The following is a 21246-nucleotide window of genomic DNA, read 5'->3' on the forward strand; positions in this document are numbered from 1 at the left end:
TCCCTAACATTGCACTTTATCACAAAGCTGCGATACTAGAAGCAGCAATAAAACTGCACGCCCCGTCACATCTATTTCAATGGGTAGATATGGAAAACAGCTACTCCCCAAACTCCTCAGTAGCAGACATGCTATGGACGCCCAAACACCTCAGGGATAAAAATACCTCGGTGCTTCCTACATCCAAACTCACGATCCAGATGTGGGATTACCTCCACAAAAAACGTACGAACACTACACAATTCTCCCCGTGGGCCCCAATAACAGCTCTTCAGTCCATATCCCCATGGTTGTTTTTCCACAAATGGAAAGAAAAGGGCATCTCACATATAAATGATGTGTACCGACATGGGACCATAGTGCCGTTCCCTGATCTCCAACTTAAGTATGCTCTGCCGTCAAACTATATATTCCCGTACCTCCAACTTAAAAGCATAATTATAGACAGGGTACATAAACCAAGCCAAGGGGATAACACTCCGAACACGGAGCTCATAGCCATGTACAATAGGTGCCACAAAGCACCATTCAGGCCCAAAGCTTTATCCTTAGGGTACGCCGCATTGCAGCAACATCCTCCCCTGACGAGTTTTGCTTTTGCGACTCAATGGCATAAAGAAGGTCACCCACAATTCACTAATGACCAATGGTTGCAATCACTTGGTGCACTCAAAGGTGTAACATCATGCTATACACATGTAGAGGCGCATAAGAAATTAGTGTATCGATGGTATCTCACCCCACACAAGCTACATAAGATTTATCCTAATAGCCCACTAACTTGCTGGCGATGTACTAATGGGATGGGAAATATGAGTCATATCTGGTGGGAATGTCCCACTATCCTACCATTGTGGGCGGAGGTCCAACATCTGGGTAACTACATGGGACTTTTAAGGGAAATACTTACACCCACCAACACTATATTCCTAATATTTTCCGATCAGGTCCCTCCACAGGACAAACACCTGTTAATTATGCTAATCCTGGCTGCACGGAACCTTATTGCCTGCCACTGGAAGCAACAGATTTGCCCGACACCAAAACAGTTACACCACAAAATACAACAATTTTTGAAACATGAAACATTAACCTCCTCTACGACCAAACGCAGAGACATAGCACACAATAACTGGCTGAGATGGAACCATTATATAACCGAAAATCACAGCTCCTAATGATCTACCGTACAGATCCAGTTGGTACTACACAGAGAGTAAGCCTTACCCATAAACCTGGCGTACAATACATAACTGATAACAAAAGGTTGCTCATCCTTGTCTGTTTCAGTCCCGCCGTTACATACCATTAATAATGCTATATGCACATGGCGTTTCCAGACAGATGTATTTACCTGATCGCAATCTTATGTTTTGAATGTCTATTTCCCGTTAAAATGCGTTATCTTTATTATGTAAACACTAGGTACCCACATTAAACCTGTAGGTGCGGAGCAACTCGCTAGAATATTATGCTTTCAATCCTTGTATGTTACGCTGAACATTGTATGCTGTTGAGTGTTACAGCGAATCTACTTATGGATTCTCTCCATAACCCTCTCAATCTGCCCACTTGTGGCTAATATGTGTTTTAGCAACTGATATTTTAATCTCTGGCTTTGTCGCAACTAGATCTAAAGTGTTTCTACATCACCAATCATGCACTGTACTATGTCTTTACTACATTATGCTTGTATAATTGACTATGTCTGTAGAACACCACAATTGTAACGAACTATCTGTATCTACCATAGCATAAAACTTGGATATGTATGTTTATGGATACCCCCCTCCCATTTTTCCTTTCTGTATCCCCCTCAATTTCATACTTTGAAAACTCAATAAAATACGAATTTGAAAAAAAAAAAAAGAGTCCTCACCTCTATCAACTTGTGTACTTACTTTGTTTACACTAACAACCTTTCAGGATGTAAGGCAGGGAGCAGACAAAAACAAGAAGAAAAATCCTAGACCATCTTTATCCTTATATGTCTTTCTCTTCTCTTTCTTTTTCTTCCTCTTCTACTCTTAATTCAATGCTACCAGAACTATATTTTATTGCTTGAGCCCTTATTTAAAAATACTTAATTTTTATTTTTATTTTTCCTTTTTCTTAAATTTTTAAATGGATTTAGGAGGGGAGAGTAAAAACAAACAAAAAAACTAACAAAAAATAAAAACTATATATATTTTTCATTTAAAAATCTACATTCTGGTCTATTTTTCTTTTCCTTCACTCCATCTGTAAATGTAATCAAAGTCTCTCTCTTTCTTTTTTTTCCCCTTTTTTTCACTTGTCCCTAACTTCTCTTTAGCAGTGTTTAGGTGCTTTAAATGCTCTAAGTAATGTCGTTCTAGAATAGTGCTTCATAAATCTTATGTGCATAGTTTTATGCGCTCTTTACGTAGCTAGTTGTCTTTAATTTTAGTGAGGAAAAAACACGATTCCAAAAATATTAAATTATTTGAAAAGCTTATGCAAAAATATAATGGAGGCCATTGTGCTTTGCTCACATTAGAAGGAAAGACGCCTCTCATTGTCATCTATGGAGTCTGAATTTTTGGAATCTAGTCCTATTGGTGTTAAAAGCAGCTAAAACACTCTCTGATTAAATTGTATTTGCAAAGATTAAATATGTGACAGATTGACAACATTTAGGAAAGCATGACATCTAGTGGCAAAGAAAAGATTTACCCATGCTTTCCTTATGGACAAAACTGGGGGATTTACTGTTGTTCTGTTCTAAAATGTGGTCTAAAGCAGTTAAATTGGGGCAGTTACCAATGACACACACAGAAGGGCTGGAATAGGAGACATTGATATGCACAGACAGAGGGGCTGTGAAAGGGGACACAGAAACGCTCAGAGGGGCTGAGGAAGGAGACAGTAGCACACAGAGGGGCTAGGAAAGGGGACAGTGATACACACTGAAAGCCTGGGGAAGAAGACAGTGACCTACACAGAGGGGCTGGGGAAGTGGACAATGAGATACAAGCAAAGGCCCCGGGGGAGAGATACAAAAATGAGCTGAGGGAGAGAAAGAGACACACAAAGGGGGACACACACAAAGGGGCTGGAGGGGAGAAAGAGAAACACAAAGGTGCTGGGGAAGAGACTCGCAGAGGGGCTGTGGTAGTAAAAAAAAGAGACATACCAAGTAGTTGGGGAAGGAAGAGACACACAAAGAGGCTGGGTGGAGAAAGACACTCAATGTTGGCAATATTGGCAACGTAGTTGGTCTTGCCAAGGCTGCACAATAGTCTAGAATCAGCCCTGTTTGTGTTATAGCAAGCACTATAACAAATACATTGATGCTCATAGGCGTGCGCACGGGGTGTGCCGGGTGTGCCTGGGCACACCCTAATCCCCGTGGCACGCCTATGTATTGAGTCCTGCAGGAACAGCGGTCCTGCACTTTTATTTGAGCAGGAACGCTGTTCCTGCGGGCACTCAGTGCCCCCAAATGCCCCCTTCTGGCCCCTATGTTCCCCCTGTCATGGCGGGGGGGGCGCAAGAGGTGAAGGACACCCCCTCCCAGTCGGGTGCCTGTGTCCATCTCAGACGCGGCGAGGGAGCTGTGTGCTCTCTGCTTCCTCTCGCCGCGTCATATTCCGGCTCCCAGCTACAGCAGACAGCCCGCGCGGCGAGAGGAAGCAGAGAGCACACAGCTCTCTCACCGCGTCTGAGATGGACACAGGCACCCGACCCACTGGACCCCAGGGACAAGTCCACGCCAGCACTCCAGGTAGGGAGGCTGGGTGGACATTTTTTTTTTAATAAAAAAAATAAATATTTGTATGTGTGTGTGTGTCTGTGAATGTATGTGTGTGTGTCTGTGAATGTGTGTCTGTGAATGTATGTGTGTGTGTCTGTGAATGTGTGTAAGTATGTATGTGAATGTATGTGTGTGTGTCTGTAAGTGTGTCTGTGAATGTATGTGTGTGTGTGTCTGTGAATGTATGTGTGTGTGTTTGTATGTCTGTGAGTGTATGTGTGTCTGTAAGTGTGTGTCTGTGAGTATGTGTGTGTCTGTGAGTATGTGTGTGTCTGTGAGTGTGTGTGTCTGTGAGTGTATGTGAGTGTATGTGTGTCTGTGAGTGTATGTGTGTCTGTGAGTGTATGTGTGTCTGTAAGTGTATGTGTTTCTGTAAGTGTGTGTCTGTAATTATGTGTGTGTCTGAGTGTATGGGTATGTGTGTGTGTCTGTGAGTGTGTGTGTCTGTAAGTGTATGTGTGTCTGTGAATGTATGTGTGTGTCTGAGTATGTGTGTGCACGCGTATATATATATATATCTGTGTGTCAGTATATATATACACACACACACGTGTATAATTTTTTTTGGGGGGGTGGGAAAAGTGTTCCCACACTTTATTCCCCAGGACTTCTCTGGAGATGTCCGGATCTCCCTTGACGGCTAACGCAGAGTCGGCGCTATCTGAGTGCCGGCTCTGCTCTTAGCCTCCATGGGCTGGCGGGGAGATCAAAGATCTACCTCACCAACCCACAGCAACACGGAGGGAGGCAGGAGAGGACCCGGGGAGCTCTAGACAGCAGCTCTGCCAGGTTCCTCTCACGAGATCTGAGCATTGCCACGGCAACACTCAGATCTCGCGAGAGTTAACTCTAGCTCCGCAGGCTAGAGTTCACTCTCCACTGGACCACCAGGGATGGCACATGGCAGCAAGGATCCCCCCTCCCTACATAAGGGAGGGGGGATATTTACTAATCTGCCCCCACCTCCACAATCCCTCCCAACATACAGCCCACACACACACAGCACATAGACACATACAGCACGCTCACACACACACACACACAGCACCTTTACAAACACACAACACCCTCACACACAGCACACTAACAGCATCCTCACAAACACACACACACACACACACAAACAGCACCCTCACAAATAAACGACACCCACACACATCACACAAACGGCACCATCACACAAACGCACACATCACACAATTAGCACCCTCTCACACCCAGCACCCTCACACAGCACAGTAACAGGACCCTAACAAACACACAAACACCCTCACACAGCACACTACCAGCACCCTCACACACAAACAGCACCCACACAAACACCCTCACCCACATAGCACACTACCAGCACCCTCACCCACACATCCCACTAACACCACCCTCACACCACCCTCACACAGCACACTAGCAGCACACACACACACACAGCAGTGTATGTGTATATATATATATATATATAAATACAAAATAGAATGGCTGCACTCACGGAATTCCTTCAGTTTAAAATATAACTTTTAATGAAATCGCATAAAAATCGACGTTTCAGTCCAGCCCGTGGACTTTCATCAGGATATGTCAACATTAAAAACATTGCTGTATATATAGGCATATAATCATAGTAATACATAAATTTATGTATTACTATGATTATATGCCTATATATACAGCAATGTTTTTAATGTTGACATATCCTGATGAAAGTCCACGGGCTGGACTGAAACGTCGATTTTTATGCGATTTCATTAAAAGTTATATTTTAAACTGAAGGAATTCCGTGAGTGCAGCCATTCTATTTTGTATTTGGATATTTGGAGCCCTGGTAATGCACCCGGTCTATTGCAAGAACTGAAAGACAGCTTGAGTGCAAGGTACTATATATGTTTTTATATATATATATATATATATATATATGTGTGTGTGTGTGTTTGTGTATATATATATATATATATATATATATATTAAAAATAGAAAAATAAAAATAGAATAAATATATACACATGCGGCGTGTTTGTGCTTTAGGGTGCACATCCTAATGCAATAGGCTGCGCACGCCTATGTTGATGCTGTAGGTGTTAAAGATGTCTCCTCTTTATACATCAATAAAATTGAACTTAATAGTTCTACTTTGTCTGGATGTAATTGACTGAGAGTGTCAGTTGTTGGAATGAAATTGATAGTATGAATTTCTGCTTTAGCTACTACTGAAGATAAGGTCAGACTGAATGCAACCCCTGTTGAGCCCAGACAATGTCAAGATGCGGGACTAGCACCTGCCTACTGAGGTCTTTCTTGATCTCACCACCTTACTTGCAAATTATGTCAGATGTTTATAGCCATTTTATTGAACCACAAGTTGTGCTACTAAATTGTCCATAGTTTATTTCTGAAGCATGAGCATAATCATATTTCCACAGGCATAAGTCAATTTGCCCCATAATATCTGCAAACATTTTTGGTTGAAATACCTGACAGGGCTATTCTACTTTGAGAGAACGGTCAGGAATTAAAAGTGAATTTCAAATTTAAAAACAAAGTAGTTTAATTGGAAGCATAGTTGAGAAATGTTAAAATCCAGGTATTTTGGCCTTAATTTTTAAATTCACTTTGAATTCCCAACAATTCTCACGTTGATTAATAACTCTTTTTTATTAAAATTATGTTTTTGTTTTTTTGTGTAAGTGCAAGGACCATCCTGGGTGAGTGCAAAGAGGTACATCTGCAAGGTGTGCAGTAATCGGTGCTGCCCGCTTATGTTAGGTCCTGCCCCCTCTCACTATGCTCCTCGCGATTCGCTGGGTAACAGAGCTGGTAGGAAAAGGTTACAAGCTGACAAGCAGTTTGAGGACAAGATGACATGTTGTACTAAAACAGCTTGTAACCTTTTCCTTTCAACTCTGCCACCTGGAGCAGATCATGAGTGCTGGGGACTATTGAGAGGGGGCGTGACCTAACATGAGGAGCGCGGAGCCCGGTGCTGCACACCTTGTCAATCTGCCTCTTTGCAATCTCCCAGGATTGGCAGGATTGGAAGTGGAATGTGAGGAATCTTTCCATTTTTATTTCCTTGCAAGTTACAACTGATTGTGTTCAACCCCTTAAGACCGCAGCCAAATGTACAAGTTTTGATCAAAACCTGGCATTTGCGCTATATGTCTGTCCAACCGTAATTCACCTCTTTCATATTAAATGCACCCACACTTATTATACAGTTGCAAGAAAAAGTATGTGAACCCTTTGGAATGATATGGATTTCTGCACAAATTGGTCATAAAATGTGATCTGATCATCATCTAAGTCACAACAATAGACAATCACAGTCTGCTTAAACTAATAACACACAAAGAATGAAATGTTGCCATGTTTTTATTGAACACACCATGTAAACATTCACAGTGCAGGTGGAAAAAGTATGTGAACCCTTGGATTTAATAACTGGTTGAACCTCCTTTGTCAGCAATAACTTCAACCAAACGTTTCCTGTAGTTGCAGATCAGATGTGCACAACGGTCAGGAGTAATTCTTGACCATTCCTCTTTACAGAACTGTTTCAGTTCAGCAATATTCTTGGGATGTCTGGTGTGAATCGCTTTCTTGAGGTTGAGGTCATCGGGTTGAGGTCAGGACTCTGACTGGGCCACTTCAGAAGGCGTATTTTCTTCTGTTCAAGCCATTCTGTTGTTGATTTACTTCTATGCTTTGGGTCATTGTCCTGTTGCAACACCCATCTTCTGTTGAGCTTCAGCTGATAGACAGATGACCTTAAGTTCTCCTGCAAAATGTGTTGATAAACTTGGGAATTAATTTTTCCTTCGATGATAGCAATCCGTCCAGGCCATGACGCAGCAAAGCAGCCCCAAACCATGATGCCCCCACCACCATACTTCACAGTTGGGATGAGGTTTTGATGTTGGTGTGCTGTGCCTATTTTTCGCCACACATAGTGTTGTGTATTTCTTCCAAACAACTCAACTTTGGTTTCATCTGTCCACAGAATATTTTGCCAGTACTGCTGTGGAACATCCAGGTGCTCTTGTGCAAACTGTAAACGTGCAGCAATGTTTTGTTTGGACAGCAGTGGCTTCCTCTGTGGTATCCTCCCATGAAATCCATTCTTGTTTAGTTTTTTACGTATTGTAGATTCGCTAACAGGGATGTTAGCATTTGCCAGTGACTTTTGTAAGTCTTTAGCTGACACTCTAGGATTCTTCTTCACCTCATTGAGCAGTCTGCGCTGTGCTCTTGCAGTCATCTTTACAGGGTGGCCACTCCTAGGGAGAGTAGCAGCAGTGCTGAACCTTCTCCATTTATAGACAATTTGTCTTACCGTGGAATGATGAACAGCAAGGCTTTTGGGGATACTTTTATAACCCTTTCCAACTTTATGCAAGTCAACAATTCTTAATCGTAGGTCTTCTGAGAGCTCTTTTGTGCGAGGCATCATTCACATCAGGCAATGCTTCTTGTGAAAAGCAAACCCAGAACTGGTGTGTGTTTTTTATAGGGCAAGGCAGCTGTAACCAACAACTCCAATCTCATCTCATTGATTGGACTCCAGTTGGCTGACATCTCACTCCAATTAGCTCTTGGAGATGTCATTAGTCTAGGGGTTCACATACTTTTTCCACCTGCACTGTGAATGTTTACATGGTGTGCTCAATACAAACATGGCAACCTTTTATACTTTGTGTGTTATTAGTTTAAGCAGACTGTGATTGTCTATTATTGTGACTTAGATGATGATCAGATCACATTGTATGACCAATTTGTGCAAAAATCCATATCATTCCAAAGGGTTCACATACTTTTTCTTGCAACTGTATATCATTTTATTCAGGGGAAACAGGGCTTTCATTTAACATCAAATATTTAGGTATGGAACATAATTTAATATGAATAAAATATAAAAAAAAGGGAGAAAATAAGATTTTTTTTAATTTTCTTAGTTCTACGTGACATTTTAATTGTGAATGTCAAAATACTGTTTGCTTTTACTGCAATAAAATACACATATTTGTATTCAGCGATGTCTCACGTGTAAAACAGTACCCCCTATGTACAGGTTTTATGGTGTTTTGGGAAGTTACAGGGTCAAATATAGCATATTACATTTTTCATTTTTTTCACATTGAAATTTGTCAGATTGGTTACGCTGCCTTTGAGACCATATAGTAGCCCAGGAATAAGAACTACCCCCATGATGGCATACCATTTGCAAAAGTAGACAACCCAAGGTATTGCAAATGGGATATGTCCAGTCTTTTTTAGTAGCCGCTTGGTCACAAACACTGGCCAAAGTTAGTGTTAATATTTGAAAATGCAAAAAACTAATTTGAATGCCAATTTTGGCCAGTGTTTGTCACTACGTGGCTACTAAAAATGACTGAACATATCCCATTTGGAATACCCTGGATTGTCTACTATTGCAAATGGTATGCCATCTTGGGGGTAATTTTCATTCCTGGGCTACCGTACGGTCTCAAAGGCTACATAACCAACCTGGGAATTTTAATGTGAAAAAACTGAAACACAAGCCTTATATTTGACTCTGTAACTTTTGAAAACAACATAAAACTTGTACATGAGGGGTACTGTTATACTCAGGAGACTTCGCTAAACACAAATATTAGTGTTTCAAAACAGTAAAACGTATCACAACAATTATATCGTCTGTGTAAGTGCCATTTATGTGTGAAAAATGCAAAAAATGTCACTGTCAGTGACGATATCGTCGTTGTAATACATTTTACTGTTTTGAAACACTAATAGTTGTGTTCAGCGAAGTCTTCCAAGTAAAACAGTACCCCCCATGTACAGGTTTTATTGTGTCTTGGAAAGTTACAGGGTTAAATATAGTGCTAGCAAATTAAATTCCCTGAACTTTCGGTCTGGGTTGTCAGGCAGGTCCTGCAAAGTGTAATTAATAAAATGACCTAATTATTTAAATATATACATAGAATTATTATATATATATACGTGTGTATATATATATATATATATATATATATATATATATATATATATATATATGTGTGTGTATATATATATATATATGTATATAATTTTAAAAAAATATTTTTATTTATATATAGTTATATATAAGTGATATATACATATAAACTTTTGTATATAGATATATATATTATTTCGTTCTACATGTATTTTGGTATCAATATATATATATTCATTTTAAAATACAGTTAGAACGAAATTACACTTGTATATATATTTTTTATTTATTTATTATTTTTTTTATTTGATTTTTTTACGTATTTACATATTTATTTATTTTTTATTATATATAGATATATATATATATAATGAAAATTATATATATATTTAATCAATATAATTGTAGGTGTATTTTGATATTAATATATATTTATAATTTTATATATATATATTTATATTAAAATACACGTAGACAGTGTATGTGTATTTATGTGTATTATTATTATTATTATTATTATTATTATTGCCATTTATATAGCGCCAACAGATTCCGTAGCGCTTTACAATATTATGAGAGGGGATTTAACTATAAATAGGACAATTACAAATAAACTTACAGGAACAATAGGTTGAAGAGGACCCTGCTCAATCAAGCTTACATTCTATAGGAGGTGGGGTGTAAAACACATTAGGACAGGAATTTGCAATCAAATAAGGTGGGCTGCCCTTTAGGAGAGGACAAGTGACAGGTATGTGAGGTAGGGGTTAGTCTTGGAGGCCATAAGCTTTCCGAAAGAGATGGGTTTAAAGGCACTTCTTAAAAGATGCAAAACTAGGTGAGAGTCTGATGGTGGTAGACAGGCTATTCCATAGGAAAGGAGCCGCCCGCGAGAAGTCATGCAAGCGTGAGTTGGCCGTATGGGTGCGGACAACGGACAGGAGGTGGTCACGGGCAGAGCGGAGAGACCGAGAAGGGACATACCTATGGATCTGTGAGGAGATATAAGAGGTGCTAGAAATGTTCAGTGCTTTATAGGTGTGAGTTAGTACCTTGAATTGACTCCTATAGCATACAGGAAGCCAATGTAAGGACTGGCAGAGGGGTGAGGTGTGAGAGAAACGACTAGAGAGGAAAATCAATCTAGCAGCAGCGTTCATTACGGACTGTAGGGGTGCAGTGCGGCTATTGGGAAGACCAATCAGGAGAGGGTTACAATAATCCATGCGGGAAATTACTAGAGCATGGACAAGCTCCTTGCTAGTATCTGGTGCAAGAAAGGGGCAGATGCGGGCTATGTTTTTAAGATGGAATCTACAGGATTTGGCAACATGCTGGATGTAAGGCTCAAAGGTGAGACCAGAGTCAAGTATGACGCCAAGACAGCGCGCTTGCAAGGATGGACTGATGTTGGTACCACAAACTTGAAGGGAGAGCGAAAGAGGAGGATCAGTATTAGGAGGAGGAAAGACAAGGAGCTCAGTTTTTGAGAGATTGAGTTTCAGAAAGCAGGAGGACATCCAGTCAGAGATGGAAGAAAGGCAAGCAGTGACACGTTGCAGGACGGCAGGGGAGAGGTCTGGGGAGGAGAAATATAGCTGGGTGTCATCGGCGTACAGGTGGTAGTGGAATCCAAAAGAGGTAATAAGTTTGCCAAGAGAGGCAGTACAAAGAGAAAATAGAAGGGCACCAAGGACGGAGCCTTAGGGGACTCCAACCGAGATAGGACGTGGGGAGGAGGTATCATTAGAAAAAGAGACACTGAATGAGCGTTGGGAGAGATAAGAGGAAAACCACGAGAGGACAGAGTCAAAGAGACCAAGCGATTGAAGAGTTTGATGAAGGAGAGCATGATCAATGGTGTCAAAGGCCGCTGAGAGGTCAAGAAGAATTAGTATGGAGTAGTGGCTTTTGGATTTAGCTGCGATTAGGTCGTTAGTAACTTTGATAAGGGCAGTCTCTGTAGAGTGGAGAAGGTGGAAGCCAAATTGAAGGGGGTCAAGGAGAGAGTTGGAATTGAGGAAATGAGACACACGGGTAAAGACAAGTCTTTCCAGCAGCTTTGAGGAAAAAGGGAGCAGGGGTATGGGACGGTAGTTAGAGGGGGTGGATCGGTCGAGGGATGTTTTTTTTAGTATAGGTATTACAGTGGCATGTTTAAGGTCAGCAGGGACGATGCCAGAAGAGAGCGAGCAGTTGAAGATGTGTGTTAAAGAAGGCACGAGACAAGTGGAGAGAGATCTGATAAGGTGAGATGGGACAGGATCGAGTGGGCAAGTGGTGGGGCGAGAGGAGCAAAGAAGAGCAGCCACCTCTTGGTCAGTAGCTGGGGAGAATGTCTGAAGGGTAAGAAAAAAAATGATCTATGTGTGGTTGAGAAACAGAAAGGCAAGGAGGGGAGAATTCTTTCCTTAGTTGTTCAATCTTGTCAGTGAAATAACATGCAAAGTTATCAGCAGTAAGGTTAGTTTGGGGGGTGGCCACAGCAGGGCAAAGAAGAGAATTAAAGGTGTCAAAGAGACGCCTGGGATTGCGGGAACATGAACTAATGAGAGAGGAAAAAAAGGACTGTTTGGCAAGGGCAAAGGCTGCACTGTATGAACACAATATGAATCTATAATGGAGAAAGTCTGACTGGGTGCGATACTTCCTCCAGGAGCGTTCAGCACAACGAGAGCATCTTTGCAGGTAGCGCGTTGATTTAGTATGCCATGGTTGGAGGCGGGTCCTCCTCGAGGTACTTGTTTGGAGTGGTGCTGCAGCGTTCAAGGCAGATGTAAGAGTAGAATTATATGTGGAGATGGCCAGTGAAGGACAGGAGAGGGAAGGGATGGACAGCAGTCGTGAATCAATGTCAGCTGACAACTGCTGGAGATCAAGAGAATTAAGGTCCCTCCTGAGTTAAGGGGGGTTAGGCTGAGGTTGTTGGGAGAGGGGGTACGCGAGAGCAAATGATAAGAGGTGGTGATCAGAGAGTGGATATGGAGTGTTGCAGATATTAGATACTGTACATGCATAAGTGAATATTAGGTCTAGGGTATTGCCAGCTACATGGGTGAGAGAATTTGCCCACTGCGATAGCCCGAGGGAGGAAGTAATTGAAAGTAGTTTAGTGGCTGCAGAGGTCAAAGGTGGGTTTATAGGAATATTGAAGTCCCTGAGAATTAGGGATGGAATGTTAGAAGAGAGGAAATAGGGTAGCCAGGCAGCAAAGTGGTCAAGGAAGAGAAGAGGGGAACCAGGGGGACGGTAAATAACAGCAATGTTAGCAGAGAAGGGTTTGAAAAGGTGAATTGGATGTATTTCAAATGACGGGAAAGAGAGGGAAGGGAGGGGGGGGGGTGGGAAGAGGTTTAAAGGAGCAGTGAGAGGAGAGGAGAAACCCAACACCACCACCTTTACATTCCGAGTTTCTTGGGTTGTGGGTAAGTTGGAGACCACCGAAGGGCAAAGATGCAGGGGTGGCAGTGTCAGAGGGGGAGAGCCAGGTTTCTGTTAAGGCTAGTAAATCTATATGTGTGTATATATATTTACATCATATAAATAATGAATATATATATGATCTAAGTATATATTATTTATTTTTACACTGATTTAACATTTATTATTTTATTTTCAGGCAGCAGGGGGAGTACCTGTCATTACAGGCAGTCCCCCTGCTGGCACTGACATGGACGGAGGGGGACTCCCTGGGCTTCCCAGGTGAGTCCCCATACCGCGATCGCCAGCGTGGGATCGCCGGCGACCGGGTAAGTACATAAGATCGCAGGGCGTTCTATGCCGCCATGCTGCGTTTAGAGCCATCAAAATTGGGACGCATAGAACGCCCTGCGGTCTTATGGGGTTAATACTATAATGCATTTTGCTTAGTCCATGGAGAGTACAAGTACAAATCAATGTTTGTATATAATCTTCCAATTAACTATTCTTTTACCAGAACATAATCTTAAAATGAGTCGCCATGGTTCAACTATCTTTAAGACAGAAGGGAGATGGCTGCCTGGATTGTGCATGCAATATGAGCATGCTGTACGCATAGCAAAGACTAAAATGAAAAATCTCCTTATCCTGCAACTGAAAGCCATTAGTCAGGCTGAGAAGAGAGATAGTGTGCAAAGTACACACCAAAACGTTTCAAGTGGCACAACGTTGTTATGGTGCTTGGAGTGACTCTTTAATGTATATAGATATAGATAGAGAGAGCATTAACAATATCTTTGAAAGATTAGGTAAGAATCTATTTAATAGGTAGAAGCAGTTTAGGAAATCAATCTCTGACTAGGTTCCAGGGGTAGTGTTGATAAAGGGAGAGGTAAATCAAATTGTAGTTAAATAGTTTTTTTAAATTGAAAATGCCTCTTTGTATTGATTACCTGAGTTTTGGAGTCTGGTCGGAGCCATGGCAGTTCCCCATTGCGCCTTAACTCTGCTAACTTTGCATTAAGTTTGTGAGCAAGCACAATAGTTAAAGGCATGCACTCCTCTGTCTCGTCTGTTGCATAACCAAACATCAAACCCTGAAAAATGAAAAAAAATGAATGAGTGGAATATATTCAATAAAGTACCGTAAGTGTTAAACAATAGACCTAAAATAGACCAAGCACTGTAAGATCTAATTGAAAATTAAACCATTTATTTTTTCATAGATGCTGTGTGAGTCAAAAGCAGGGGAGGTGTGACCAAACCCACATAAAGACAGTGAGACTGCATGGGCATGATCTATACGCCAAAACCACTTCATAAATCTCAAGTAATTGTGGTGCTTAGTGACCTTTAAAATGAGTGACCAGTGGTTCTGGCAGAGAAATTGGTTCCCATACAGGCTAATGGACTGATTTATGGACTAAATTGTGTTTTGTCAAAGTACATGAAAGCAAAATCATTTATACACTCTTCTGGAAGTGAAGGCGCTAATGTAGCTTTTAAGAGTAAGAATAATTAGATACCTGATCCCCAGCGCCTATATCCTCTTCTTTCCGATCTAAATGAACACCTTGCGCTATATCAGGAGATTGCTGTTCCAGAGCTACAAGAACATTGCATGTCTTATAGTCAAAACCTATTATAAAAAATACATGGTTAGAATCTATGAAATAAAACTGTTTGAATGTAATTCATTCATTCAAAAGGTTTCACAATTATGCACTGGTTGATATCCTGACATTTAGACAAACATATAAATGAGTAACACAGTGTTTCAGAGTAAAAATACTACATGTCATTCTGGGATTTCACTACAGTTTGCAATGCTGTTTCTCTACTTCAAACTGTTAGACCTTTCCCTTTGAGATTATATATATTCATTCAGGAAAGAAAGTCCTAGATGTGGGACTGAAACATCGATCTTTTAATGCATATCCACATATCCAATAAATTGAAGTTTTAATGGAAGACCGTGAGTGCAGCTTTTTCCCCTTCTGATATATATATGTGTGTTTTTGTTTGTTTGTTTTTTGTTTGTTTTTTGACAGAATTGATAGAAACATAGAATGTGACAGCAGATAAGAACCATTCAGCCCATCTAGTCTACCCAATATTTTGAAATACTTTTAATTAGTCCCTGGCCTTATCCTACGTCTAGGATAGCCTTATGCCTATCCCACGCATGCTTAAACTCCCTCACTGTGTTAACCTCTACCACTTCAGCTGGAAGGCTACTCCATGTATCCACTACCCTCTCAGTAAAGTAATACTTCCTGATATTATTTTTAAACCTTTGCCCCTCTAATTTAAGACGATGTCCTCTTGTTGTGGTAGTTTTTCTTCTTTTAAATATAGTCTCCTGCTTTACTGTGTTGATTCCCTTTATGTATTTAAATGTTTTTATCATATCCCCCCTGTCTTGTCTTTCCTCCAAGCTATACATGTTAAGATCCTTTAACCTTTCCTTGTAAGTTTTATCCTGCAATCCATGAACCAGCTTAGTAGCCCTTCTCTGAACTCTCTCTAAAGTATCAATATCCTTCTGAAGATACGGTCTCCAGTACTGCGTACAATACTCCAAGTGAGGTCTCACCAGTGTTCTGCACAATGGCATGAGCACTTCCCTCTTTCTCAGGCCCGTCGCTAGCCGACAGGCAAAACAAGCAACTGCTTGGGGCCACGAGCTGGCCCGGGGCCCCAAGCAGAGCCGGCAGGGGCATGCGGTCCTGGGGGGCCCGGACTGCTCAGGTCGTCCGGGCCCCACATTCAGTGGCTACATACAGGGTCGCAGGGGGCCCTGCGACCCCGGTTATGTACCCACTGGGCCAGCCTCTTCTCCTGGGGGGCCCAGCAGCTGGTCACCTCAGGGCCCCCCAGAGGCTGGCCCTGCTGACACCCGGCGGGCGCGCGAGGGAGCACTCTCTCTGGCTGAGTGCTTCCTCTTCAGCTCCCTTGCACACCGTACTGATGCCGGAGCCGGAAGATGACGTCATCTTCCGGCTCCGGCATCAGTACGCGGCGCGAGGGAGCTGAAGAGGAAGCACTCAGCCAGGGAGAGTGCTCCCTCGCGCGCCCGCCGGGTGTCAGGGACTCAGGGAGGACATTTCAGTGAGTGGGGGGTGGGGGAGAGGGAGGGAGGACATTTGGGGGGAGAGGAGGGAGAAAATTTTGAGTGGGGGGGAGGGAGAAAATTTTGAGTGGGGGAGGGAGAAAATTTTGAGTGGGGGGAGGGAGAAAATTTGAGTGGGGGAGGGAGAAAATTTGAGTGGGGGGAGGGAGAAAATTTGAGTGGGGGGGAGGGAGAAAATTTGAGTGGGGGGAGAGGGAGAAAATTTGAGTGGGTGGGGGGGGAGAGGGAGAAAATTTGAGTGGGTGGGGGGGAGAGGGAGAAAATTTGAGTGGGTGGGGGGGGAGAGGGAGGGAGGAAATTTGAGTGGGTGGGCGGGAGAGGGAGGGAGGAAATTTGAGGGAGTGGGGGGGAGAGGGAAGGAGGAAATTTGAGGGAGTGGGGTGGAGAGGGAGGGAGGAAATTTGGGGGGGGAGAGGAAGGAAATTTGAGGGAGGGGGAGAGGAAGGAAATTTGAGGGAGGGGGAGAGGAAGGAAATTTGAGGGGGGAGGGAGGAAGGAAACTTGAGGGGGGAGGGAGGAAGGAAATTGGAGGGGGGGAGAGGAAAGAAATTGGAGGGGGAGGAAGGAAATTGGAGGGGGAGGAAGGAAATGAGAGGGAGTGGGGGGGAGAGGGAGGGAGGAAATTTGAGGAAGTGGGGGGGGGAGGGAGGAGAATTTGGGGGGGAGAGGAAGGAAATTTGAGGGAGGGGGAGAGGAAGGAAATTTGAGGGGGGAGGGAGGAAGGAAACTTGAGGGGGAGGGAGGAAGGAAATTGGAGGGGGGAGAGGAAAGAAATTGGAGGGGGAGGAAGGAAATTGGAGGGGGAGGAAGGAAATGAGAGGGAGTGGGGGGGAGAGGGAGGGAGGAAATTTGAGGGAGTGGGGGGAGAGGGAGGGAGGAAATTTGGGGGGGAGATGAAGGAAATTTGAGGGAGGGGGAGAGGAAGGAAATTTGAGGGGGGAGGGAGGAAGGAAACTTGAGGGGGGAGGGAGGAAGGAAATTGGAGGGGGGAGGGAGGAAGGAAATTGGAGGGGGAGAGGAAAGAAATTGGAGGGGGAGGAAGGAAATTGGAGGGGGGAGGAAGGAAATGAGAGGGAGTGGAAGGGAGAGGGAGGGAGTGGGGGGGAGGGGGAGGAAGGAAATTTGAGGGAGTGGGGGGGAGAGGGAGGGAGGAAATTTGAGGGAGTGGGGGGAGAGGGAGGGAGGAAATTTGAGGGAGTGGGGGGGAGGGAGGAAATTTGAGGGAGTGGGGGGAGAGGGAGGGAGGAAATTTGGGGGAGGGGGAGAGGAAGGAAAGGGGGGCGCCGGGGGGCCCAGACCTTGAGCGTGCATGTGGGGGGTGGGGGGGGTTGGAGTTTGGGGGGGCCTCCATGTCCGTTTTGCTTGGGGCCCCCAAATTCCTTCAAACGGCCCTGCTCTTTCTACTGCTAATACCTCACCCTATACAACCAAGCATTCTGCTATCTTGCACTTATCCTCATTAAATGTCAGTTGCCACAGCTCTGACCATTTTTTTTCTAGTTCACCTAAATCATTTGCCATTTGGCTTATCCCTCCTGGAACATCAACCCTGTTACATAGCTGTGTATCATCGGCAAAAAGACATACCTTACCATCAAGACCTTCTGCAATATCACTAATAAAAATATTAAAGAGAATGGGTCTACGTACAGATCCCTGATGTACCCCACTGGTAACTAGACCTTGCGTCGAATATACTCCATTGACTACAACCCTCTGTTGCCTGTCACTCAGCCACTGCTTAACCCATTCAACAATATTGGAATCCAAACTTAAAGATTGCAGTTTATTGCTGTGCCTTCTATGTGCAACAGTGTCAAAAGCCTTACTGAAATCTAGGTATCAGCACTCCAGAATTGCAGTGAGCAATATCTGGCTCTTAATGACTATCATATCGAACATTTGAGTAACACATTTGCTCTTTCTCATTACCTGTTTTCCCATTAACTCTTGTCTCCCGCTATGGGAAACTTTAATATTTAATAAAACTTCAATGACCTGTTATTATTTTAATCTGTTTAAGTTTCTAGTATGCAGATGTTTTTTTCTTTGCATATATTCTCATGTATGTTTTTTTGAGCCAAGCCCCCCCCCCAAAAAAAACAGGATATTCCATACAAATGCCTGTGATTCTTTTAATACAAAGAAATTATTCCTCGACGACTAATTATTTACTTTAGTAAAGTCCACTCTAGATTCTATAAGCACTGCATGCAAAATTTAAGCATGTTTAGAATGTGTTAATCTTGCGATCGATGGCTCACACACAAAGAAAAAGACAAAGTCCAAAAGAAAAAGAAGGCTCAGTAAACTAGAAACGTAACCTCTCCCCCATTTATTTCAATCCACAAAATAGGATGTATAAGGTAAATATAGGGGCAGTACATGAAATAGCAAACGCTTGCATGTTTCATGCCCTTTGAACACTTTCACAGATGCTTGTAAATACGATGTCAAATGTTATATAACTGAAATACTTTGAAAACTATAAAACTTACCTTTTTCAGAATCATCATATCCAATATATTTAATAGTATCTCGAACTACTTTTTGATAATCAACAACAGCCCTTGAAGTGATTTCTCCGCAAAGTAAAACCATTCCAGTTTTGCATACAGTCTCTAGAACGAAAAACATAGAGATGTATTCCTTATATCGCCTTTAAATACTCCTATTGTAGTAAATTGTCTAAGTAAAGTAGGCTACTATTTACATGATATTTGAATTTAAATTTTTTCCAAGCACTACAAAACACTGGTATGCAAGCTGTAGTGATAGGCAAGCTGTAGTGATAGGCAAGCTGTAGTGATTGGCAAGCTGTAGTGGTATGCAAGCTGTAGTGGTGCGCAAGCTGTAGTGATAGGCAAGCTGTAGTGATAGGCAAGCTGTAGTGGTATGCAAGCCGTAGTGATAGGCAAGCTGTAGTGATAGGCACGCTGTAGTGGTATGCAAGCTGTAGTGGTGCGCAAGCTGTAGTGATAGGCAAGCTGTAGTGGTATGCAAGCTGTAGTGGTGCGCAAGCTGTAGTGGTAGGCAAGCTGTAGTGGTATGCAAGCTGTAGTGGTGCGCAAGCTGTAGTGATAGGCAAGCTGTAGTGGTACGCAAGCTGTAGTGGTATGCAAGCTACTTACCACAAGCAACTTTAGCATCTGGGTCCTGCAATATGTGGGCATCAAGAACTGCATCACTGATCTGGTCACATATTTTATCTGAAAGGCAAAAAGCATAAAACAGGTTAAAATCTGAAAATAAAATTATCTTATTTACTAGTTAAATTAAAATGAAATCACATTAGTTTATAACATTAATTAAAATACTTGAAAATTAGAAAAAAAAAAAAAAAACTGATCAATTTGGCAATGGACCAAAGTTACTCCAAAAAAAATTATTTAATTTTCTGTAGTAACTTTGTTTCAAAATTATAAAATAAAAGTGTCTAGAATATGGAAACTGCCGCCATTTGATTTTTACTAAATGGTGCTAAAGCGGCACTGTCACAGGGGACTTTGCAGAATTTGCAAAGACCCCCAGCGATGCCGTTGCCACTGTGGTTCCGGTGGCCAGGGAGCAGGGAAATGAGAGTTCTGCATACCTGAACCAGTTCCTTGTAGGCACGGCCATTTTCTTTGCTTCAGCACCAGGAGCAGACGTCACTGCTGACTCTTGCATGTGCACACAAGTACAGCATTGAGGTCTATGGAGGAACCTGCAAAATATCTCTTGACTGGATTGGAACTTCATTGAAATTCCAACACAGCCAATATGAGTATTTAATAATGATTTTATCTTTATGAAATACACATATTTCAGGGGTGGCAGTGCTGCTTTAAGGCACCTTTTCTCACGCAAGGCATACATACATAAATGATGCATACATTTTATTTATATTATCAATTTATACTATAAAATAATAACTAATGTGGTGATGTAATGCAAGGTATTTGCACTTACATGGGCACACACACTCACAGACACACTCACACTCAAGGACAAAAACAGTCACACTCTCAAACACAGACACACATATATACATTCATACATATTTGTGTCCCACTCCTTGCTGTTTTACCTCTAATAGCAAAAGTGTGAGGGCTACCGATATTCGGCCTGTCATGCGAAACCCGCAATTCTTTTGCTGAGGGGGAGATGGTGGAGCTCCTCTCCCAACTTAGTTTGTGTGCAGCTCCATGATGGAGCAGCATGAGACTACTAAACAAATGCTAAACAAATAACATGTCGTGACGTGGCGACGGTGGCACATCTGGCACTGCTCTCAGAAACCATGCAATGGCATACCTAGCGCAGTGCTGAGGCATACTGGTTGCAGACCACTATTTTAGGGTTTCACAGGTGTAAAAAAAGCATTTATTTCATATATGTACTATGCATAGTGCGACCAGTTATATAGTCTTACTAGGTCAGGAGTGCCAGCACAATTAATTAACACGTTCAGTAAAACAGTGGAGTACAGTACAATATGTGGTGCTTTTACATTTCTTTGCCATATTTATAGCTGAGAGAAAGTGTAAAGAATTTAAGACTTATGCAAGGCATACCTTCAGAATTCAGCTTACGTTTGCTATTGACTACAGCTTCTTTAAGCAGCTACTTTATTCAGTAAATCAAGCTATATATTCTTAAACAAATCTACTTGAGGGTAACAGCCATAATTTGTTCTTTTTAAGAGATACTATATATGTACAAGTGATATTGGTCCAGGAAACATTGTTTCTGGCCCCTAGCTTAGAATCAGGAGCTCACTCCAGACAGCAGAGCAGATCAAAGTCAGAAGTCCATCCAAGATACAGTGTATTACTTAGATTTATTTATGAAGCAAAAAGTCATACGAAACATAAAAAGTAAATACAATGTTTTAAGTTGTTTTTGTTTATCACATTCCTAAAGAGCTATGATGTTAAACATTGAATGTTGTCTCATTGGATCATAGGTGTAGTATACAGGGTTAAGAAG

At 42.2% G+C, this 21246-nt stretch overlaps 1 protein-coding gene across 1 annotated transcript in view; it reads right to left on the reverse strand.

Moving 5' to 3' along the window:
- Positions 1-21246, reverse strand: part of LOC134575289 (S-adenosylmethionine synthase-like) — a 105402-nt gene that overhangs the window by 43801 nt on the left and 40355 nt on the right. The window contains exons 2-5 of the mRNA XM_063434550.1: positions 19407-19484; positions 18774-18896; positions 14669-14781; positions 14096-14239 (exon numbers count right to left, since the gene is read on the reverse strand). Coding sequence (XP_063290620.1) covers positions 14096-14239; positions 14669-14781; positions 18774-18896; positions 19407-19484 — 458 coding nt within the window. The remainder of the gene's footprint in view (positions 1-14095; positions 14240-14668; positions 14782-18773; positions 18897-19406; positions 19485-21246) is intronic.

This window comes from Pelobates fuscus, chromosome 10 (genome assembly GCF_036172605.1).
Source record: "Pelobates fuscus isolate aPelFus1 chromosome 10, aPelFus1.pri, whole genome shotgun sequence".
Classification (NCBI taxonomy): domain Eukaryota; kingdom Metazoa; phylum Chordata; class Amphibia; order Anura; family Pelobatidae; genus Pelobates; species Pelobates fuscus.